Source organism: Acanthopagrus latus, chromosome 3 (genome assembly GCF_904848185.1).
Source record: "Acanthopagrus latus isolate v.2019 chromosome 3, fAcaLat1.1, whole genome shotgun sequence".
NCBI classification, from domain to species: Eukaryota; Metazoa; Chordata; class Actinopteri; order Spariformes; family Sparidae; genus Acanthopagrus; species Acanthopagrus latus.
Window position 1 is genome coordinate 5,348,890 of NC_051041.1, and position 24,691 is coordinate 5,373,580.

At 41.3% G+C, this 24,691-nt stretch overlaps 2 protein-coding genes across 3 annotated transcripts in view; both read right to left on the minus strand.

Annotated features, from left to right (window-relative positions):
* Nucleotides 1–11,603, minus strand: part of atp9b (ATPase phospholipid transporting 9B) — a 41,492-nt gene extending 29,889 nt beyond the window's left edge. Inside the window, exons 1-7 of one of the 2 annotated variants that reach the window (XM_037093052.1) lie at nt 11,482–11,603; nt 10,955–11,026; nt 6,314–6,487; nt 3,782–3,932; nt 2,706–2,819; nt 1,884–1,992; nt 1,149–1,207 (exon numbers count right to left, since the gene is read on the minus strand). In XM_037093052.1, coding sequence (XP_036948947.1) covers nt 1,149–1,207; nt 1,884–1,992; nt 2,706–2,819; nt 3,782–3,932; nt 6,314–6,487; nt 10,955–10,962 — 615 coding nt within the window. In that variant the 5' untranslated portion in view covers nt 10,963–11,026; nt 11,482–11,603. The remainder of the gene's footprint in view (nt 1–1,148; nt 1,208–1,883; nt 1,993–2,705; nt 2,820–3,781; nt 3,933–6,313; nt 6,488–10,954; nt 11,027–11,481) is intronic. The other variant, XM_037093051.1, reaches the window with a different exon arrangement.
* A 1,054-nt stretch (nt 11,604–12,657) lies between these two features.
* Nucleotides 12,658–23,580, minus strand: sall3b (spalt-like transcription factor 3b). The gene is made up of 4 exons (XM_037092928.1): nt 22,709–23,580; nt 15,201–18,143; nt 14,773–15,116; nt 12,658–13,534 (listed from the first exon to the last, which is right to left on the minus strand). The coding sequence occupies exons 1-4, from the start codon at nt 22,788–22,790 to the stop codon at nt 13,142–13,144; spliced, it is 3,762 nt and encodes a 1,253-aa protein (XP_036948823.1). The 5' UTR covers nt 22,791–23,580; the 3' UTR covers nt 12,658–13,141.
* Between the last annotated feature and the right edge of the window lie 1,111 nt (nt 23,581–24,691).

Here is a 24,691-nt window from a genome sequence, read left to right on the forward strand (position 1 = left end):
AGCCCTTTGAATCTTCCTGAATAATTAAACAAGGTCAATACCTTGACCAGAGGGTGAAAGAGAAACAGTTTTTTAAAGTCTGTCTAACACAGTAATGGAAATTTAACGTGTCGACCTTCCAGCAGCAGCTAGATTTCACGGTGGCTGAGCTGAAACTAAAGATTACATGACTAACAGGTGAGTGAGAGGTTTATAGTATCAAAATTACATTATCAGTTTCACAGTCGCAGTAAAGCAGAACTCTGTTTAACATGACTTGTACTTTCAAAACCAATTACATTTGTATATCTATTTTAAAGTGGCCGAAATCCCCTTTTTGTTATTTTGGTCTGTCACTGAAAAAAAAAAACTGAAAACATTCAAAGAAATGCAAAACTTTAGGAAAGAGCTAAATACATTTCAACTTAACTCAATCCTAAGAAGCTAGTGAGGCAATGCAGAGGCCATTCTTCTGTGAAGGGATTCTGTATTACATCCATTATCAGTTTTGTGCCTCGGATTAGAAAGGTGTAGCGCAGTCACAGCAAACTTTAATACGATTAATGCAGAGAGGTGTTAAAGTTAAAAGCAGAACCTAATTCTTATGTAGTAAAACACATTGCTTTAGATAAAAATGTCTTTTAATGGCAGTGGATTATGAATAAGCTACAGCAAAAACTAGGTAACATATTCAACATTTCATAATAAATTGTACTGCATTGTTGTGATGCAATTCTAAAAGGTGCAATACGTAAGAATTGGCCACCTGTCAAATTCATATTCCAAACAGACCTGCGACTAACTGTAGCTGCCGTTAGCTAGTTAGCTTAGTTAGCCTTTAAGCTAGCAGTCTGGACTGGGAGCTTAGAGAGACACAGTTGGTGTTGGTTAGTCTGCTAGCACAGGCTTGGGGTGGTATTATGAGACATTACGGGCAGGTGCTAGCAGGTTAGTGTTCAAACAACAGTAGATATCTTTGCAACACAATGTATAGACTTCCTGGGTTCAAACTATATTCTTACATATTTTTAACTGGAGATAAAAATAAAGAGTTATTGACACATGAAAAGTGTTTGCAATACTAAAATTTGTAGCAAAAAATTGCCCAAACCTGCTACTTTCTAAAATGCTTGCATGCAAATCTATCTACAGCAACACTAGATCTTTACCTTGTCAACGATGATCAGGTCCCCAACTTGTATGTCTGAACTCTTCACTTGAACTTTTCCTAAGGAAAACAGACAGGCTGAATAAAGGAAGAGACAGCAATCCTCACATTAAACTCTTCCTCTTTTAAGATATGCTGTGAATTTTTAAACAGCTATGAAATTAAATGCATTTATTGATTTTGGGCTCTTGAAAATGACGCTGACTCTTAAAACCGCAGCCCATTTATTGCTATTGCTCTTCTCCTTCTCTCTCACCTTCTAACAGATCGATTACCTCCAGAATGAAAATGTGATACCCTTCTGTTTTCATCTCTGGTGTGAGGCATTGACTAAAACAATGGCACATGGGGTCATTCTCAATTATTATTGCCTCAATTTCCGCTACGACCCCTCTTCTTCAAGAACACATAGCTGTGTTACATTAGCACACAGAGAGTGTGAAAGCGGCGTCCTCAGCCATGGTCACAGATACCACACAGGGGGATTTTACCACACATTCAACAAAGGGACATATCTTAGATCATACAGTCTTGAGAAACTGAGTGGAAAAAAAATCAATGCAATTACAGCGAGAAGAATGACTTCTGTTACAAGTGTAGATCAGGTGGAGCACTGTCTCTTAATTGCATGGGGAGAGCTCGACTGTACGCTGGAATATCCGTTATCATAATGTCAGCAAACAGTTACAGGCTTGATGAGGAGTGCGGATACATTTCCTTCAGTCCTCTCACTGACCTCGCACTGTGAGTTTGCTGTAGAGTTGAGAGTTCATCTCTTTGTCCCGCTGGTACCGTCGCACCTCGTCCACAGCCTCTCGCACCATTGTGACGGCTAACACAAAACCCTGAGTGATAAAAGCGAAAAAAAGATCAATCGCTCCATTGATCATTAACAAAGCTTCATTAATATCACACAAGGTTCAACACAAGGCCTTCAGTCTTCCTAGGATAAAAAAGATGGTTCTGCAGTGTGTTGTTCTGTAGGTGATCTATAGACTTTACCACAGATTACCACAGATATTTAAATTAATTTAGCCTACTAACTGTCAAATGCCAGGGGAAAAAAAGCTTAGTATTACCTGGATATTAGTTTCAACTGCTTTAACAGGCTTTTGTAACATGTTGATATTTATTCATCAAGATAATCTAGAAATGATATACCTCGATGTTAAATCGCCTCAAAAGCACTTCATAAATGTCACAATCACAACATTTTTGACAAAATACCAAGTGTCTATAATGACAAGGAGGTAAAAGGCAAGTATCAAAACAAAAACAACAGTATGTTAAGTCCAGGAAATTAAATCACTTCACTGTAATGCTGCCTTTAAAACCAGACAAAGACAACGATTATTACTCATCATCACTTAACCATATCACAATATCATGATATCCAAAAACTAAGACGATATATAGTCTCATATCAGAACAAAAAGGTAATATTGATACATACAAACAGAACTTTTGGCATCATCCGGGGCAGATGTTCTTTTAGAGACCAAAATATGTTTTTATATAAAACCAATTACAGAGTATAAACTGCATTCAGTGCATTTACCAGAGGTGCCCAGTATGTGTACAAATAGCCGATTTTGAGCGATGGCACAAACTGGGAACAGGCCACCACCAGGAAGTAGAGATTGAGGAAGAACTTGAACTGCTGGTAGAGAACCTGAGAGGGGAGCAGAAGACGAGGATTCAGAGAGGTGAGTGAACATGTCAGCAAGGTGAGTCAAAGACGACGACAGCTGCCAAAAAAGACAAAGAGGATGCGGCAGGGGATGGGTTACTGTACATGTTCCAAGGTGGAATTAGATACACGTTAATGCCGTTAACTTTACATTAACCTAATGGAAACCCTGACACTTATGTTTCAAATGGCACGTGGGGTACAGATTTCACGTGGCACGGTGACTTGGCACAATGTCGATTGGTGCAGAATAAATACGACAAACAGAACTGATAACGACAATAATGAACGAAGAAGGAAAACGAGCCAGCTTTCTTAAATCACACATACCGCAAGTGGCACCTGTGACTTACTGAGGGCTCTTTGCTAATGGGCCATCCATCAGCCGGGATCCCTTAGAATTCCATTCATCTAAGGTCAAATTTTGAATAATGTTTGCAATAATGAGAGTCTAGCATCCAGTCACAGCTTATCAGAGACAATGGGATCAATGGACGATGCTCTACAGTTAATGAACCCCCTGACCTTTAGGGAAAAATGCACACTGCTAAACTCAATTTGTGTGTATTTAATAATTCAAAGTGGAGGAAGAGAAACCGAGCCGTCTTGTTCAACATCGATGAGAATATCTACGTCTCTAATAGACAGTTGACATTTTATGGCCGGGGCGCGAAGGCAGCCCTCTTAATCATGGAGCCATTTGGTTTTTAATAAGTAGGTCTGATGGATCTTAATGTCCCCTACAGTGTAAACTCTTAACTTAATGACAGAATAGTTAACAATTACATCCAGTGTATGCTACTGTGCTTTAATGTTAATCTGCAAAAGTTAATGACTCAACTTAAAAAGCAACTTCTTGTTCCAGTTTGGTACAAAGATCAGAGCACGAGGAGTGGATTTTCTTACATATACAAGAGGCTGTAAGTCTCTCTTCTTTAACTCACCCCAGGCACAAAGGTGAAGATGTTGTACTTCTGGTTTTTGATGGAGTTTTTGGGGTACTTCTCTTCACATTTCTCTGGGCAGCCGAGCCACACCGTCCTGGCCTTCAGCTCCTTCTTCCGCCGACAAATATGGGCCAGGCAGTCACAACAGCTGAGAGAAGAGACATCGACATGATCCAGTGTAAACTAGAGATGAAATGACTAGTAATAAATCATTGTATTATTCTATTCTACACTGACAACCCATGACTGTTTTTATTTTTCATGCAAAAAATGTCAGACATTTTCTGGTTCCGGCTTCTTAAATGTGAGAATTTGATGTTTTTTCCCCACAGTGCTCACGTTATTTATATCCCTGCTCTTGTCAGTCTTAATTGGAAAGAACCGCTTTGCTTCTTGTGCTTTAAATGTTCTGAAAAGGTTAGTATCTCCAGGAGGGAATTCCCCTGCTAATGCTGTGGTGACACTTTCACAGCCAAATAAGCAGACAAACATACCATATGGCAGAATATGATACGGATTTGCCCTTGTTTCGTTGTCAGTTTTACCTCATGTTGACTCTTTCTGACATGCAAAGACCTATGTGCTCATGTTATTATTGTGATTGTATCAAAGTTCTTCGAAGAGATTAGAGGGAGGAGATGGATTTTAGATTGATGGATTTACTTTTTAAAAAGTATTTGACTTTCTATCAACCTGCTAATGACTACATTGGGGCTTATCTGGCATATCTGATATCAAATGCAAACAGAGGTGTAGTGTGGGGGTAAATTACAATGAGAGCATCTCCCTGTGAGCATGACCTGAACTGGCACCTGGGGGGAACGAGGAGAGAGTGTCAGTGTATACCGTCATGCTGATCGACTTGGCTTTTCCACTTTTTAAGCAAGTTGGCAAAACATGAAACTAAATAAATCAACTTTGGTAGAAAGTCTTGTTTGTATTGGCCTCGTCGGTCTCTGTCTCTGTGCACTCCGAGTCCAGTTTCATAAGAGCGATTATTTGAGCAAATGAATGCTATTCAAATAATATGCCATTTGAACAGTCAGGGCTTATTCAGAGTGAATTATTTGTGTTTTATAATCCCACACTAAGCACACATAAAATTACTGGAAAGCATCAAACTGGTCAGCTGTGAAAAATCCGATTTGTTCATTAGTGGGGGGATGGGGAGGGGGGATCAATATGCAGCTTCAACTGGGGACGCGCCGCTAACAACAAAACGACACCGAAAACAGAATATTCTATGAAATTCAGCAAATGTTTCTTTTTGGGCAACGAAGTGCTGCACAAACATTTGTTTTGAAATGTGACACTTTATTGTTCTGGCATAAACAAACACTCTTCTCTTGGCCAGACAGGAGCATCTTTAGAGGGCAAAAACCTGTCAAATTAATCATTAGCTGGATAAACCGCCTCATCGTTCTGTTTGACCTGAAAATCTTTTTGGACTGATGGTGCGCATCGAGGAACTCGACCAAAAACATGCCCTTATCCTCTCTTTGCACTTCATGCACAACTACCGGTGCGTTTGAAATCCAAACTGATCATCGCGGGCATACTTACTGACATTATACACTACACATACATTTACAGAATGACAAAACACTGGCAACTTTCAGAGTAGTTAAAGGTCCAATAACTACCTAATCCACCAACAGAAAATGACACGACTTTGCAGTGCAGCAGAGGAGTAATACCAGACCTCGCAACCATTCTGGGACTATGATGAACATATATTTCAAAGTTATATTTAAACTGTGACCCTTACCCTGCCTTTTTTATAGAGAGGTTATTACACAAGCACAGTCATAACAGGAGGAAAATTGTTTTCACAAAAATATCTGGATATTTGTTTTATAAATGTTTTATATTTTGCATGATTGATAAATTAGGTGTGTTTTTTGCTCTCTCTTTGACAGCGAGTTGACATTTCCACCTGTGTACTGACCACAATATAACTCCCCTTCCAGAAGTAAATTAACTTGCATGCTTAACACACAGTAAACAACCTTTATTATATTTAGGAATTTAGAAATGTCAGTATCGTGAGAACACTTAAATATTAATGAGGAATATTGTTATTTATTTATTTATTTATTTATTTTGTTTTAAAAAAATCAAATCAAACCAAAATTATTTTATTTATAAAGCCAAAAATCACACTCACAATGCCTCAATGGGCTTTATAATCAGCACGGTGAAACATGAGGTTTCTTAGTTAATAATGTATGAGTGAAGATTTATACCTTACTGTGATAAAATGCCATCCCTGCAAAAAATACAATATCATGATATATATTTTGGGTCATATCGCCCACCCTTATAAGAACATTATGTTTAAGTTTATATTCATAACAACCAGTAACTCGCACTCAATAACTTTTCTCCCAAGCAGAAGCAGGACTGAACTGAAACAAGGGAAAAGGTCCAGCAACATGAAACTAGAGGGTGATTTCTCTGAGTCATCATGCACAGATTACCACATTATTATGCTTTAAAAACAACAGTAGTGTAATAGTGTCGTATTACCTGCCACACAGGACTTTCCATCCTCCCAGGAGGAACCAGCCGAGGCCTCTCTGTCTTTGATTGACTCTGGCCCGGGGCAGCGTCTGGTAGTCGCTCTCATCATTCTCAAAGCCTTCCTCCGACATCATCAGAGGCATCTCATCCAGGTTAGAGGGCTCATCTTCTAGCGAGTATCTGTAAGGTCAGAGTACAGTCAAACATACAGAAACTGAAGAGGGAAATTCAATACACAATCTTCAGCAGGACCAACAATTTTGAATGAGTGATACAAACAATATTAACTCATAATGATTTTCCAATTTTAAGTGAAATGAGCACATAGTTACACTGAGAAGATGCTGAAAAATGACACTGCTTATCACAAGACACGCACACTAACTCTCTTTTCATGAACGTGGGTGCTGAATTATACATGACCGACACACAGGCTTTGTGGCATTCTATGGATGTTTTGTAGCTCTTCAAAGCACCAGATGTGCAAAATCTGGTAAAAGATTGAAGAAAAGCCAGCACTAAAGCTAGTTTGAACAGTTGGCTCAGTTCCTCCATCACTGAGCACCGAAGAGTACGTCTCCTGTTCACATTATAAAGAAACACTGGAAACTCTCTTAAGAGGCACATAATGTCTTATTCATGAGGCTCCTCTAAAGAATCAACAACGTCTGTAGCCTAACAGGGACAGCCTGCATGGGCTCACAATACTGGCCAAGTCACCGTAAACAAAAGTTAGTTGCACACTGACAACACACAGAAAGAATTTTACACCACACCACAAAAGTACAACAACACCTAAAGTGAAGATGTAAATTACAAACAGGGATGAGAAAAGTGTTGAGTCACATCAGAACTCACTGGTTTCAGACATCGACGCAGAACAAATTTAAAATGAAAAGGAAAGATTAACATAAACGTGATGTTACGTTTCCAATAACCTTCCTTCATAATCACTGATTGCTGTTAGACGTGTATTACAAGTGTTTATTGAGCTGAGAGCTTTTGATTCTAGGACATACTTTTTTGTGTATGTTTGTCCTGCCATGAACGCAAATGGATCTTGTACATATTGTAAACAGTGTTCATGTTACATTTATATTTGCACAAAGTGTAGGACAGAGCCTGCATTTTCCAAAAGCAGACTTTTTTTCCCCCCTCATTTCTTTTGTTCAGCTCACGGACTTGGGTTTAGTGGACTTTTTTTTATGTCATCACAGTTCAATCTGAATGATAACCTGCTGGGGTACACAATAAGAGTCAACGCCATTATATACCTGCTTCATATATTAAAGATTTCTGCATGCACAATCATATTTCCAAACACCCCAGGATGCAGAAACTTTACGATGATTGGTCAGATATTATCACAATCCATCTAATGTTACTGTTAATTAATTATGGTGCAAACCCAAATCTGGAGTTACCGGCATGTGAGGGAAGCTGACTACATCAAGAACATTAACATTCAATATCAGAAAACCTTCCCAACAAAAACCCTGGTGCAATGCTGTAGTACATGTGTCAAATCTAGTGTTTACAACCTGACCACTTCCAATTCCACTTGCTAAATGAAACACGGGCTTCACCATAAAACCAGAAACTCATACAGTTGGCTAGAGATTGTTTCTAATTACATCACTTTTCCTGCTCAGGCAGATGACTCTCCAGACTCTGGTGTGAGAGTGTGAGAAGGTGCAAACTGCAGGTGTTGAGACTGGCTGCATATTTGCTGATGACTGTCTTCATGTTTTTTTCTGCACAGTGTGAGAATTTGAAGAGCAAAAGACTGATGATAAAAATAACACACTGCTCTTAAAAAGTACAAAGAGTTGTGCGAGGGCTGAATCACAACACAGCCAAGAAGGTATAATGAAATAAATAACTGTGTACAGAAGTCAGCAGTTTTATTATGACATCAATGAACATATTACTTGGTTAGTTGCAGCAGAGAGCTTAATTTCTATTTCAATTTAATTTTCATTCAATTCCGCTGAATGTAAATGCATCATTCTGAATAGGTTTCAATCAGTCTGCACTTACAAACTTTACTTCCTTTTTCTAAAATGAGAACATATTAATTACAGAATAGTATTTTTGCATGGATGCAGATCTATTTGGATAGTCTGACCAATGAAAATGTTTGATGTGGAAATTGTTGAATATGAGCAGCCTGAAAGGTCACTGAGCTGTACACGAATGAGTGTCTTGTACCTACAAAAACATGGATATGTAAACATGCATAAAACTTGCATCAGCGGGATTATAAGCTTAAGATCAACCATCCACACTAGTCCACACTGATACGGCCCTGCAGGGCTGCTCATCATGCCAACGACAAAACATACAGAAGCTGGTGCAGCCTGACTTTCTGCTTCATCTGATACCTGAGTAATTAGGAGGGTTTTAAGTCCTCAAACAACTTTTTTTATCTGTTCTTGCACCATGTTAGCCTGAGTGGACTGTCTAACACCCAGACTAAGACACTAAACACTACTATTCAAGTACTGGACAGTTTGTGAAGTCACTACTTTTCGCAAAACACATTTCAGTATCTCATTGCACCATGTGGTAGAGCAGGAAATATGTGTCAAGTAAGTGTCAACCCAGGCAAACCCAACTGAAATGAAATGTATGATAAGCACAAAAGACATGCATTCTATCATATGTATTACTACATACATCATAGATCTCTGCTGTAAGACTACTATATTCATACACTGTATCTTGTATTGAAACTGCTACTGTATATGTTAATTTATACAATTTTGGTTCCAGACCTCTCAGTCTCTGCATACATCTCAGTTTTGTCACCAATTCAAACAGTGGAATAAAAGATTAAGTCAAACAAAATAGCACAATACTTCAATGTATGTTGGACTGACCACAGTTTATTATTATTAACTATAGTAACTTTATTGAATTGCAGCATACTCTCCAACAAAAACTGAAGTTTGGCATTTTGTTTAAGATTCTCAAAAGTTGTTTTAACCAAGTATGATTTCTACAAGATTCAGTAGAATTGCAGACAGTGCTGTTGAATGAAAGCCGATCTACATTTATTACACATATCATTACTATTTTTTTTAAACAGACAACAAACCTAATCTTTTTTTTTATATGACTATATGGCACAAATAAAATCCTTAAGTAGTGAGATGACTTTTTTCTAAATCTGGAACATTAAATCCTCCATCTGATTTATAAAGCGGTCTGTAAAACCTTCCTTTCTAATCCTATCAGTTTTACAACTGCATCTGCCCATATAAATATAGCTGTTATGATAGAATATAAATAGGAAGGGTGCGAGATGGCTGGGAAAGAGAGGACTGAGTCATACACTTTCTAAACATTACAGTCAGTGCTAGTACTGTCATACATTCAGTGAAATCAAACAAACTCACTGAGATGTTATGAGTGAAAACTTGTGTATAAAGACGGTTATGATGGTTAATATTGTGCTGGTCTTATTTTACAGAGTGATCTAATATATCAGCAGAGTTCAAACCATGTGACAGACAACAATCTTTATTGCTGTGGAGTCCATCACCTACATGCAGATTACAGAATAAAGAAAACAGAAAATATTTACATTTTAGAAGCTGTAATTTTTGCCTCTTAAAAATAGCAAAAAAAAAACCCCAACTTAAACTGCATAGTAAATTATTATTTAATAGACAACCAATCGATATTATTGTTGCAGCTCTAGCTCACACGCGAATATTGGTTCACTCCCAGCATATCAACAACTAAAATAATGGATCTTAGTTGGTGAAACTACCTCCTTTCCCCTTATTTTGACTGGTCTTGAACTAACAACTTCATGAAGTCTAAAATGAGTTAATGCTCATAGGCAAACAGAAATACAGCAAGAAGCAAACAGGAGAGGAAAATAAGAGCAAGACCAGTAAAAAAATAAACTGGGAAGTCTGCAAATAAAAGATGCATACCTACATATGGGAGGAGAGTCTTGTATCGTTGAGTATTGTTTGAAGACAGAACAGTGTTTGTACAGCTGAGACTCTGGCTTAGGTATACGAGTCAGGAAATGTATGAATCACCAGCAGCCAGTAACTCTTTAACGTTGTTTGTGTCTTTTGTTTACACACTGTTAGGACTTGCCAACAAGGTACATTAATAGCCACATTGTTTCTTGCTATGCAACTCCCACATCTGATTGCATAATAATTTAACTCTCAACCCGGTGTTAACGTGGGCTGGATTGGAAGAAGGTTTGCTTGCTCTCTGGTGCAGAACAGGCATCTTCGCCAACAACTGCTTCCTGTGTCAGTGGAAAAGCTTCATCAGTGAAGCTTTGAAGCATCAGGATCATTGCTGCTCTGTAGCTGACCCAGCAGTCTGACTGCAATAGTGAGGTCAGTCAGTCAGTTAGTCACCACATGGCCAAATTAACTGTCACATGTATGTTGTTACAGAGAGCAAGAGAGGCAGACAGAGTTACAGAGGCATGTCCCTTGCAATCTGTCTTTAAAAGTGATGTAATTAAACTTAACACATCAAGAACAGCTACTTCAATGCAGAGCTGATTGTAGTACATACATGTGTGGTTGGCTATTAATTACAAATAGTAATTTACACAATGTAAACAGTCAAAAAAAAACAACAACCTACTACTTGGTCTAAAAGTACCTGCTCATGCGACTACTTCACTTCCTGTCCAATCCTGACCCTGAGGGCTTTATTAGCTCATCATCGTCCAGTCTGAAAAATGAACAATCTCGTGAATGATGACTACAGCACACAACATCACATTCATAACATGTGACGAACTTAAGACAGATAAGCTATCATGTGACTTTAAGTTAAAAGCCAGGGGGGGGACTGAGCTGTCTGGTGCTCAACATGTATCTGTCACTAACGCTGAGTAAGAGGTTATCGAGGTTGTTGTATGGGACTAACAAAGCCAGATTAAACATTTGACGGATTTTAAACTCCATGAATGATAATGTGGGCAAACCAAGCAGCTGTCATGACGAGAAACTGCGAAGGAGCTGTCAACAGCAGTGCTAGCAACACAAGCTAACAAGCCACGACCCACACATACAGACAACACGGACCCCGGGAGCAGACGGGGCAGCGAAATGTCAACATTTTTAGAAAAAGGGTTGTTTCTTCAGTAAGCGAGCGAAGAAGCAGCCCGGGTGGCCCCTCCGTACCTTGGAAGTCTGGCTGAGTTGTAATACGGGGTCCTCCTCGAGTTCTTCCGCACTGGATTTAACGGGATGCTGTCAGCCATCTTGGCTGGGCAGTACACATCCTGACGTCACGCAGAAAAAAAAACGGTTGGGATTTATGATGCATTCACTTGCCGCACAAAAATGTCGTAGCTATGACACTCCCGACCAACGAAGAAGAATTCGGACGCGAGGTTTGCGGTTAGAATGCACAGAGGGAGCATTATCCACTTTCTTTACGTACCTATTGGGTGACGGATTTGTAAAAAAGATGAAAAAAAGAATGTGTGTTGTTCTTACCAAAAGTTCGTATGGTTGGGTGTAACAAAATGGAGTTTGTGCTTTCCAGGAGTTACGAAGGCATCATAGGTGATTGGTTTATTTCATTAGTGTGGTCAAGTAAAATGTAAAGTTTATGGGAAAAGCTTTTGAGCAGATACTGACTGATAAAGACCGTGAGAAGAAGCTAGTGAGTGAACACTTGGGTGGAAACTGTTATTCCCCCATTTTCTCATCAGTAAAGTCAATGTTGAACCATTTATTTTTCTTTGTTTACTTTTTTTTTTCAAAAGTACATGATCATATTCCAGATAAAGCGGCATAACGAGCTTTTAATGGGTGTTTGTCCCAAAATTATTCCCAGCAATTTCCAAGGAAGTCTCCATTAATCTGGAAAAAAAAACTTGAAAAAAACTTTCACTATCGGATGTGCTTCTGGAAAATGATGTGGTCGTTTTTTGAAAATGTCTGTGCTCATCCTCTCACAGTGGAGATGGACTGCAAGATGTCATGTGCATCATAAAGTTTGTTAAATCGATGATCTGGAAAACAAAAAACTGATGTATTCAAAGGTGATTTATGCTTATGAAAACTGATGGTAACAAAAAGAGGTTATTATTATTAGAAGTAGTATTTGTTTAAGTTTTGTTTCGGGATGTATTGCAGTATGAGAAAAGTGCAGTTTTGCATTGTATTTTGTTCATGGGTGCTCATCTGAAGTTGTTTTTTCTTGCAGAAAAAAAATGCAAAGTTGCTCCCATAATGCATGCAGTCAAGAAAGAGAGCTTAATGTCATGATGAAGCTCAAGCCGTGTGTGAAATAACACCAAGACAAGTGGGCACATTTCAGCGTTTAAAAAGACAGAGGTAGTGAATTGAACATACAGACTGTTTGTTCTAGTTTTTATTCGGTCCAAGTGTTGTTTAAGAATGACAATGTCTCACCAAAACATTGACAGTAGCTCACTGCAACTCGTAATTGTGTATATTCATGAGGATGGTTTGTGCTTTGCACTAGCTATCAGCACTGGGCAGCTGTCCAGAGGAGATAGCAGACTCTTTGCATTATTGATTTGAAAATACATAATGTGTCCCCTTCTTCAGAGCAACCATACCTCCAAGCACCGTAGGGATTCTCAGGTACAAGTTGAACAACTTATTTTATGTATAGAAAAACAAAACGTTCACAAATGACAGCAAAGTAAAATAGCAAAACGTGAATACCCTACGATTCTCTGTCAATTGATAAAAAGTTCTTTTTTTTAGGCCTATATATAATACATAAGAACAAACAAGGTGTTTTACAAATATTTAAACGTCCATAGTAGATTGCATAAGTTTCAAGTCACCACTCAGCTTGTTTTCAATTGATTCCAATTTCTTTGCTGTCATCAATCAGCATAGAAAAATGTCTATTATTCCCCAGGTCCATGCCCGTCTTGGTCCGACTGGTGATGGGACTTCCTGCGGTGCTCACTCTGTCCATGCCTGCAGTCAGAGGGTGGAGCTGAGAGATGCCTCTGTTCTGAATCACTGAGATCTCGTTGTTCTTCGTGGCCAGGCTGTTGGCGATAGCTGTTGCGTAGCGGTTCCAAAATCCAGGGTCCACGTTCATTGCTCGAGCTGCCAGGTCCTTCTGAAACATCTCTCCAAACTTCACCGCCTCGCCACCCAGCAGGGCCATGGGGTTCTCCACCGACAGCCGACGGCCTCTCCTGGCTGGTGCGTTGTTCCACATGTGAGTTCCCATGTGAACCTGGAAATGACACACAAGATTTTAGATTTGGATGCTTTTATTTCAAAATAACAACATGTTCAGTGAATATCAAGCACCCTGCACTGAAAGAGTTGTTACTTCAATCCTTCTACTGAACTACACTCCCCCATTCCATACATTAATATGCTGATGAATGTCAAATGTTTCAGAGTAGAAAGTGTTTCACATATATTTGCTACACATCTATTTTTACAAGATCTTCGTAGTGTCGTTTTTTTAAATCCCAGTATTGATTTACAGCCCAAGTTATTTGTTTATCCATCTATTTTGAAAATCAATCAATTGTTTCAATGATTTTCCCAAGACAAAGTGTGAAATATTTGCTGGTTTCAACTTTTCAAATGTGAAGATTTGCTGATCTTCCTTATAATTTCTTATTGTAAAGTGAAGCATCTTTGTATTTTGGCCTGTTGGTTGGACAAAAACAACAATTTGAAGATGTCACCTTAGGGTCTGGGAACAAAATCAATCAACTGATTAAAGGAGAAAATCATCAGCAGAATAATCATTAAAGAAAACAATTATAAATTGTATCACTACATTTTTTTTTGTTATTAGAGAAAATGAAAAAAAGGAAGGGCCAAAAGTCTGTAGGGTTTATTTATTGATTTTTTATGTTCCTTTTGGTTTTTGGTGGACAGAAAAAGACCTGGAAACACGAGGGGACTAAGATAAGAACCAGGTGTTAAAAATCCCTGTTGAATCTGATGTGCATTGACTTTTATTTTGAAATGTGAATGTAATGCTTGTAGTTCTCCTCATTATCTTTAATGAAACAATTACAGATAATTTGTTTCTCTTTTTGATAAAAGTGGAGCATTCTGTATACGAACTGGCTTCACTTTCTGCTTTTGTTTTGAAATTCTTTTTCCTGCAACAGAGAAGAAAGGCGTATTTATGCAAAATAACCTGTGACTGATTTGTTTCTCTGCAACTGGAAGGAGTTATGATGCTGCAATGCATCAAAACACTCAAACACAGGCCAGGAAGTGTGCTATTATCCAGTGCACAACACAGCACAGAGTCAGTCCCACTACGCTTTTATTGGAAGCATATTAACTAAACCATTTCATTTAAAAATTGATGGATTAATATATTTTAGCAGTAGCTGTAGAGAGCCCTCCATCATCACGTGATCTAATATCTAACCAAAGGAAGATATTCGCCACCAAACAGGTTAACAAAGTGCTCAGCTTCAGTCCTGACAGCACATCTACCTTCAGATTTCCTTTTGTGGTGAAAGCTCTGCCGCAGATGGAGCACACAAACGGCTTCTCTCCGGTGTGCGTGCGCTCGTGGATCTGCAGGGCGCTGGCCGACGAGAAGTTCTTCCCGCAGACGTTGCAGTTGTGCTGCTTCGGCATTCGTCGAGGAGGAGCGGGTCCGAGCAGGGAGGTCATCCCCGGGCTGCCGACTGACGCGTATGCCGGAGGGATGTGGACACTAAACGGCGGGTGCTGCCCCTCTGCCGGGTTGTTTGGGTGATTGTGACTGTTCATCTCGGTCTTTATCAGGCCTGACGAGGGGCTGGTGACCAGGCTGGGGATGCTCTGACCTGCAGCTGAAATGAAAGTAACGTTAGTCAAACTTTTGATGGAGACGTCGTGAAAAGAAAACTACTTGAGCACACTGAACTGAAACGTACCTCTCTCTCTGCTCAGTTGGAAGGACACGCTGTAAGGAGCCTCCTCTTTCACGCAAAGCTTGCTGGCCTGTACTCCTCTCGGCTCTGAAGCACAGTTAGGAGACTCAGATTGCTCTCTCTTCACTGAGGCTGCCAGAGGCTCCTGGGATTCTGGCCTGCTGCTGTTCGCCGCCGGTGATTTGATCGTCATGCCTTCTGAGCTGCTGTGAATCGGAGACGCCGACACGCGAGGCGAACAGGAGGATTCTGACACATTTGGGCTGCAGTCCTCCACCCCTTTCTCCGATAAAGAGAATTTTGAAATGAGGTGGCCGCCGTCGCTAAAACCATTTGTGAGGGATTTCAAACCGAAGTTGTGGTTGAGGCTCACGGTAGAGTCAATCATCCTCATTTGGTTCTCCAGAGCAGCTATACTTGAAACAACAGCGAAGGACTTAGGAGGAGAATTACAATCAGAGATCAACGGTTTGGATGCATTCACGCCTTCCTCCATGTTTTCTACGTCCTCCTCCTCCTCTTCCTCGTTTTCCTCCATTGAAATATCATCAATGAGCTCATTGCTGTTGCTGCTGAGACTGTCAAAGTTCCTCTCGTTGACAGAGAGATCACCGTCCATCTCCTGCAGCCGGTCCACCAGCGTCGAGTCTGGAATCTGCCCGATCATGTGCATGCGGATGTGCTGCTGCAGGACGACGGCGTTGGTGAACTTCTTCTGGCAAAGTGGACACGAGTGCTGCACCTGAACAGGAGGATTCTCCCTGTGAACACCGATGTGAGCCTTCAGGTTGCCTTTGGTGGTGAAGGCCCTGCCGCACACTTTACATTTAAAGGGCCTCTCCCCGGTGTGAATGCGGTAGTGCATCTTTAGCGCGCTCTGACAGCTGAGGACGCGGTGACAGAGGACGCACTGGTTGGGGTCCGTGATCTTCTTGTCGATGTTCTCCACCAGCTGCTGGAGCTTTGAGGTTTCAGATGTTTGCATAGAGTCCAGGAAGCCAGTTGGGAGTTTAGTTTCGTCTGAGTGGAGCGAGAGAGGCGAGGAGTTGGAGGCCGGGGATGCAGAGGTGACGGGTTCAGGCGTGGTGGCCACAGACGGGACCGTGCTGCTGGTTGCCTCTGTTACTGTGTTGGCTCTTGGTCTAAGGGAGCAGTTCTGGGGCAGGTGGACCCCCTCTGTTTTCAGTATATTGGACGCTTCTGTCTCACGGTTCGACTCTGAAACAGGAGAGAAATGAGCCTCACTGCCTCTGTGGTTAGGTGACAAAGATACACATTCAAAAGGAGCTGGCTGGTAGGAAGATTTAACGGATGGTGTTACACTTACAGGGTCATTCGAGCCTCCGATACTGCTCATAGTGGAGGAAAGCGGAAGACCCATAGTGGCTGGCAGAGCTGCTACAACAGGTTTGCTATCCAGCCACGAGGAGACAGGTTTTTCAGGAGGGATGGACATCCCATAGGGAATCCCAGAACTCGTTGGCACATTGTCTAGATATTCTGGCACCGGGTAGGGGTTCATCTGCACATGAGGATACTTCTCTTTGTGCCTCTGGAAGTGCACCTTTAAGTTCCCTTTTGTGGAGAAGCGGTTGCCGCAGATGTTGCATTTGAAGGGCCGCTCTCCTGTATGCGAGCGCAGGTGTATCTGCAGAGCGCTGTCGCTGCCAAACACTTTGGCACAGAACCTGCATTTATGTTTGAAGAAGGGCTCCTCGGGGCTGGGCTTCGTTTCGAACAAGGACACGTTAGGCAGTTTCCCTTTCCTGTGCTTCATTAGGGCCGCGAGAGGGTCAAGTGCGTTAGCTGTGGCGGCGATGCTAGCCAAGGGATTGGGGAAAATAACGCTGCTGGGGGGGCTCTGAGGTAGAAATGGCAGGCTGGAGGATGAGCTGAGGAGGCCGCTCTGGCCCAGGGAGAGCGGGCTGGTCGAGCTCAGTGTCTGAGTGCAGCTCATGCTGCTGCTGCCTGTGTAAGGAGGCAGTAATGTGGAGATGCTGCTGCTGCAGCTGGAGTGAGATGGGGTTGAGTTTTCTGAGGAAGCTGAGGTACATGTTACATCTCTAAAGGTGGACTGCCCGCATACAGTTTGTGAGGGGGGGCTTTGTGACTTTTCAAGCACAGAGGACATAGAAACAGCAGCCTGTCCGTTGACGATGGAAGGCATCGTCCCTGACAGTGGCAGGATGGAGGGAGGGATGATGCCTTGAGAAGGGAAAGGGTTTGGAGCCAGAGACAGAGCTCTGGAGACTGGGTTCAACGCTCCCTGTGTTGGCTGCCTGTTCATGATGGCGACCTGGCTGCAGATCTGCTCGATAAGCTGCAGCTGGTGGACCTGTTGTTGCTGCAGAGCCAGCAGGTGCTCCAGGATCACCGGGATGGCCGCTGAGGCTGCTTTCCCTCCAGTTCCACAGCTGTTGATTCCCTGGGAGAACTGGGCCACAGCCACCCTGGTGCTGTGGAGGATCTCCAGCGTCACGTTCGTACTCGGCATGCTGTAGCTGCCAGCAGCTGGCGTCTGAGGGGAGGTGGACTCAGCTGAATCTGGAGGCTGAGGGCTGGAGGTTGTGGTGTCCTGTGGGCGATGCTCGAGCTCCATGGCTTCATCCCGATCAACGCCTTCCTCTAAATTATCCAGACTGTCAGTGTCATTCACTAGGGTCTCTCCCAGCTCGAAGCCAGCGTCCGTGGACTCTGCCGCGGACGAGTCGCTGGAGGCCACACTGGGAACCGGAGAGGGTCCGATAGGAGACTCCTCGGGAACTGGCATCTGCTCATTGTCCTTCACTATGAGCACCAGGGGATCGTCAGTGCAGACTTTGTGATGCTCACTCAGTTCAGTCCAAGTGACGAACTCAGCACAGCATTTGTCACAGATGTGTGTCTCCTCACTGCTGTGGTTGCAGCCTCCATCGGTCTCCTCTCTCTCCACGGCCTCAACCATGCCTGAAAGCGTGAAAGAAACAAGACAAAACTGTTCATTTATTGTCCAGGGACACATTTTCCTTTATCACGTTGCAGTTAATCCTCTCACACACACACACACACAGCAGTGAGTCCATCTTTCCAAACTCGTGTTGTGTGGACGAGCATTGTTCAAACCCAGCGAACTTAAAATTCCACAAGAGACCCCGAAGTGTCCAAAGATAACAAACATGTCGAGCTGAATTACAAGGAGGGTTTTGTAAAATGATGCAAAACACATCCAGGAACAGACCAAGTGATGAAACATTTCAGCTAATACAAACAGAGTGTGTTTCACTGTCATTCAGAGTGGAAAATATATCTTTTACAACAATGATGCTGCCTGAGAGGAAGCGGAGGGGAGTTCTGAGTTTTAACTGTCTTATTTTTAAAGCCAGAGTTTTCCTAACAATCTAAACGTTCGCAGCTGTATTTTTATTTTCTTCAAATTCAACAGGCTCACATTAAAGCGTCTGACAGGCCTTTTTAAACCAACACCCCCTGTTAATAATCTTTACCAAAAATCAATAGAGTTCACTGAAGTGATGTGACCTCTCAATTGTGCATTCAGACAGATAATGAAATTCAGTACAGTGTATTGATTTTTTTTTGGTTCATTCATACATTTCACTAACATGGCTCATCTTTATCCTAAAAAAAACTGTGTTGTTACACATATTTTGCTTAAAACCTGAATTCTGTGGTGAGTTGTTCGGGAGGAAATTGCAGCCATGTGATGCTCCAAGCAGATTCACACACATTATAAATTCATTATTACTACTGTATTACTGATCATGCCCACACTCTGATGAGTGTAATTGTGTGTTCCCACATCCAGAAGAACTAAATTGTAATTCTGTGGTTAAAAAGTGAATTAATTTCATTTTTATTTTTCATTTAATCTGGAATATTCCCATTGAGATTCAGCATTTCTTTTCCAGGGGAGTCCTGGTGGCATAAGAAAATAATGATAGGCATTTCTACTACAGAAAATAACTTAATGATATGTGGAAAGTTTTCCACTCAAACATGTAATCAAACTCTAAATTTACAGGAAAATCAAAGCAGAGAAAACCAATAAAACAACCGAAATATCCTGATTCGAACAGGACATAACATGGATTTGTTGTTCTTACTCCTGATAATTACAGATTATCATAGTTATACATATATCAAATTATTATGTATACAACAGATCTGTGTTAAAACACGTTTTTTCTTCTGTTTGACAGCATTTTTGACATAACAGTTTCCCTCTTTCTCCTCTTCCAGTAGTTGTTATTTGACGTTCTGTGAGAAAAGATTTGACACGACACTAGAATCACTGTTGCATCTGCTCAGGCTCTGCCCCATTAGGAATCAGACAGCGATACCAGATGGAAAGATTTGGGGGGAATCAATAGTAAATTATTGTTACATACACTCGGGCTTTCCTGCACACATTTAAGGGGATAACAATTTAAAGGTGCATTACGTAGTTTTTGGAAAGGAACGTTTATCAGAAGAGAAGGAGCTTTTTTTTTTTATGTTGAAACAAACTAAATAAACTTTTTGTTTCCAGGGAAGAATAAATAAACTGACATGAAAGGACGACACAGTTTCATACTGTTTCACTTTGTTTATATGTGTGGCGGACCCTGCCACCTTCCTAGCTTCAAACAGTGTTCTGGGACCTTATTTTCCTCTGAGAACAGCTTGTTTTATTCAGTTATGGAAAATATAAATATTCCTGAGTTTGTATTACTGTATTACGTGAATATTATAAATATTAAAAATCTGCATTTAAATTTCTTTTCCAAAACTACAAACTGCCCCTTTAAAAAGGCATTAATTTATTTGTTTAATATAAAAAAAAAATATATCCGCCTCATAATCAGGAATCATAAAATATGACACCAAAGGAGGTGTGTGTGTGTGTGTGTGTGTGTGTGTGCGTGTCTGTGTGTGTGTGTGTGTGTGTGTGTGTGTGTGTGTGTGTGTGTGTGTGTGTGTGCTTGTGTTGTGTGTGTGTGGCCGGACATATGTGCTGCCCCTTTGTTCTTAAACACAGTAAATGGGGACATAAAGTGTTTGAGGCGTCCGTGTGTTTGTGCTGAATTTGACATGAGTGTGTGCGTACGTGCACATGGTTTGTGCGCGCGTGTGTGTGTGTGTTCACGTCTCCAAGTGCAGTCAATACACTCCAATTATCACCGTGTTTCACCACCTGAAAGAGTGACTCTCTGAGAGCAACACACTCAAAACAGCCTCATGCAAACAAACACACACACACACACAGAAATCTCAGTGTTAATGAGCAATACATCACAGGCTGGAGCTTCCTATTCTGTCACATCTGAGACGATTAAAACTGATTTTAACTTGTTTTTTTTTCGGATCAGAAAAGACGAGTGTAGCCACAGCCGGGTGAGTAAAATCTGTGTAAAAGTCAAACTCGTCAGTAAATAGTCAGAGTTGCTGGCTCACCAAGTGGGTGGTCTGAAGATCACCAAGGCGATTCAGCAAACACAGGCGCGAAAACACTTTCACTGTTTCAGCTCAGGATTTTGTCTGCACTTTGTCAGATTTACTTCCAGAAACAACAAAGACGGGATCCGTTTAGATCTAAAGCTCAGAGTGTATTTCCAGATACAACAACTGAACTGATTTTTACATTTATTTTAAATTGTCACTCTCGCTCAGTCCATACTGCGAGGGGTCGGAAAACAGATTTATGTCTGTTTCTCGCTGTGTAGTTTGGCGAGGAGTGAAAAAACAAAAACCAAGAAGCCGCAGTTGGAAAGCAAACAGACTCTGGGCCCGGCGTTGATGCCCCCTCTGCCTCTCTGCGTGACCTCCCGGCTGCAGAGGTCACCGGTTCAGATGTACTAATTGTATTATGATCCAGACACGGAGCACTTGCCCCTCGCAGGGTGAGGCTGACAAAGGTTAAGTCAGCAGGCTCAATCAAAGCCCCCCGCCTGGCTGCAGGACTGTGGGAGGGCCTCTGCCTCACTCGACACCTTCTCACAGCCTCAGATAATCAGAAAGTGACAAATAATTTGACTGAAGAAAACATGAAAGATGAGCTGTGATGGTGATGATTTAAATTACTGCATGAAATTAGCTCAGTCCTTTGCAGACCGTTTGTTTGTTTTGTTTTTGTTTTTTTTGGTTTTGGTGCTATAAAAGATGAACAAAGTCGACATTAATCTAAATAAATACGCACATGTTAAATAAATCATATTGCATTAGATTAATTTAGATTAATTCAAATTCATGAGCCATCAGTTAGGATCTAAACCAAAGATGGTGCATGAAATTTAAGAGAACGCATTCAAAACTCCATTTAAAATTTAGTCGATTTAAGAAAAAGACACATCTAATAGTTTAAAGGACAATTTACGGTTCAGATATTGTTGTTGTGAGTCAGTTCTCGTCTGTGAGTGTTGATCGCAGGACTCAAATGACGTGCAGGCTTCCCTGCATGAACATGATAGAGAAAATTAAATCGTTTAATTAAATATTGAAATATTGGAAATGATGTAAGGCCTCCGGTGCATCATAACACAGGCTGGCAATAAGCTGAGGGAGGGAGATCTGATGTGTACAAGGCTGAACATTTAAAAATAGTATTAATACACTGTTATAAAAAATGTTTATACTTTAAGATTGAGAAATAGTACATGTTAATCTTTTTCGTTTTTTTATACTAATTTGCACATAAATTAAAGCAGTGTTACAGTAAAGTACAGAGTCTCTAAACATGTAAATAGATTCTTTAGATCCTCGTTTTCGTTGCTGATTATTTCTTCTTGGTTTAGGATGTAAATATTTCTGAAAATGTGAAAGTTTTACTGGCTGACAGGAAGGCCTCACACACAATCTGCAGAAACACATAAAATACATCGTCCTGTCGTCAGCTTATTTACAACAAGCCCTGTTTTTTCGCTAAAATGTAAAATATGAATGATGTTAAACACGAAATTTGGTTTCATGAGTGAGAAGTTTTCATGGTTTTGTATTTTTTTTGTATTGTTTGTGTCCCGCACTGTGTCAACATGGTCCACAGTTCATAAATCTGGATCTGATTTTCGTTAAAACGTTAAAAGCTAATTTCATTTTTCATCCTTAAATCTATTTGTTTACGTATTTTTTAAAACACCTTTTAGAACAACAAGATTTGTTTTGTCAGGCTTCAAAACTGAAACTAAATAATATCAAAAATAAAGTCAGGCCGAAACAGGAAAGTAAAACCAGCCTGAGTCACTTTTGTTTTCTGTTAAGTGCGCAAAATAGTTTGTCCACCTTTAATTTCATATATATATATATATATATATATATATATATATATATATATATATATATATATATATATATATATATATATATATATATATATTACACATAGAGCCATATAATAGTCATGTATTATCACATTTCTCTACTTAAAATGTCTTACGTTAAGTTCTGTGAATGAAGCGGTTCTTTCACGACAGTCGCTGCTGTTTCTCAGCAGCTTGAAGTAAAAGCCAGTAAAAGTGTTGTGAAGCCTCCCGGACACCTACCATCGCTGCTGAGGAGTCCGCTCCGTGTCGCCTCCTCCTCGGACTTCAGGTGCTGCGGCTTGGCTTGCTTGCGGCGGGACATGTTGATCTCTCGCTGCTGCTGCTGCCTTCCGCCGACTCATCTACGAGCAGCGAATGGGACCCTTCAGCGGGAGCGGGGTCGGTGAAATAAGCGGACGAGGCGGCTGGTGTTGATGCCCGTGTGCAGATTGCGCATGTCAGTGTGATTGTGATGGAGGAAGGATAATGCTTTTACGACTCTTGCTGCCCTTCGCTGGGTGATTGGCTGCGCTCCAGCCGACTCACGCTAGATATGGAAATGAGGGATGGGGTTTAATAATAATTAGTTCACTTCCTGTCCGGTGCGCGGCTGCTTTTACGCACAAGTCCGAGCAGCGTCGACATGGTTCAGTCCGACCCGAGGCGCTGTGAGTTTTCTCGAGAAGTCTTGGCTTCAACTTTGCGGCGGAGTGCTGCACGTCATTCAGGTTTAAGATGGACTTGTTTCCATCCTGAGCTCCTGGATGAGTCTGTGCCAAAAGCTCCAGTTTGCGCTGACTGGATGGATGGATGGATGGATGGATGGATGGATGGATGGATGGATGGATGTCTCGGTTGAATCTGTCGCCTCACACACATCGAACAACACAAGCAGCAGCAGCAGCAGCAGCAGCAGTCATCCTTCCACAGGAGGATAGGCTTTATGTCGAGTGCGCGTAAAGTCCAGAATCGATGCGTTAGCGGAGATACTTCTTGCGTAAAACAGATTTTAAAAAAAAAATCGCGCGTAAAGTCAAAGTTTGTGCGTAAAAATCGCGCTCAGGTTCGCAGATAGGTCCGACCTCAAAGTGGCGGCTGTCGGAAGTGAGACTCCCTGGTTTGTCCGAGGCAGCACCGGCGCTCTCCTTGTTGCCTCCGCCTCCGGTCCATCATTAGCTGCCCTTCAGCCGGCTGCGATAGGCTACTGCCAGGATACCACAGGAGGTGTTGGAGCCCTTGCTTCATTTGTTACGACCTCCCACAATTTGGCGCCATTATAGAGCGAAAATGTCTCAATGTTGGACAAGAAATCTTCCTCCTGAGTGATGATCAGGGATGTGAGGAGTTTGTAATCTTACTGGAGTTTTACTGTTGTAGTTCTTGCACAAGTTGCAGTTGTTCCTTGACATTCACTCACTGAACAAAGGTCATCGATTTCAATTAAAGCTCCCATATCTCTCTATAACTAAATGTTGAATGGAGCCAAACGTCAGAGTTTGAAGTGTATGGTAAAATCACTTCGGGTGGTACTGTTTGATCCTCCCTCCACAGACTGTAGCTATTTCAAAGCAGAGAAAAGAATGAAGCATACTTCACCAGAGCTGTAATCCCTTTTTGCCAGGCATTGTCCCAAAACTTGTAATTATGTGGTATTAAAAGATGCAGCTGGGGGAGGACAGAATCAGCTGTTGATAATTGCAAGTACTACACAACAGCCTGGTATTGATCGGCATGTCTCCTATTCCCCTGCTATGGAGAGATAAGGAGGCCCCACTCCTGCCGGAATATAATTTCTTCTGACCTATCAGGTTTCTACAGACTTATGATGAATAGCCAGAGTGGCCGAGAGCGCTTATCTGGGAACTCAACCCTCCTTGATTCGATATTGATTCTTTGTAACCAGCGTCGGCGCACAAAATCAAACTAGCAACTACTTGACCATGATCTCTTCCAGATTCTAACTTGGCCTCCACCGGCGCTGACTGCAGCCACAGCCTGGAGCACCACTTGAATTATTTTGTACATCTGTTAGAGGAACAAATGGATCACTTTGTATTGTTTAGTATTACAAGCTACCGTGTCGGAACAAGTTGAATGAACGTGTTACACAATAAGTGACTGTAAATTTAACTTTTCAGTGTATCAAAGTGCTGCAGGAAGTAAAGTAAGGCATGAGACAGCACCAGATACAGTCCTAATCACACAGTCATAACATGTAACACA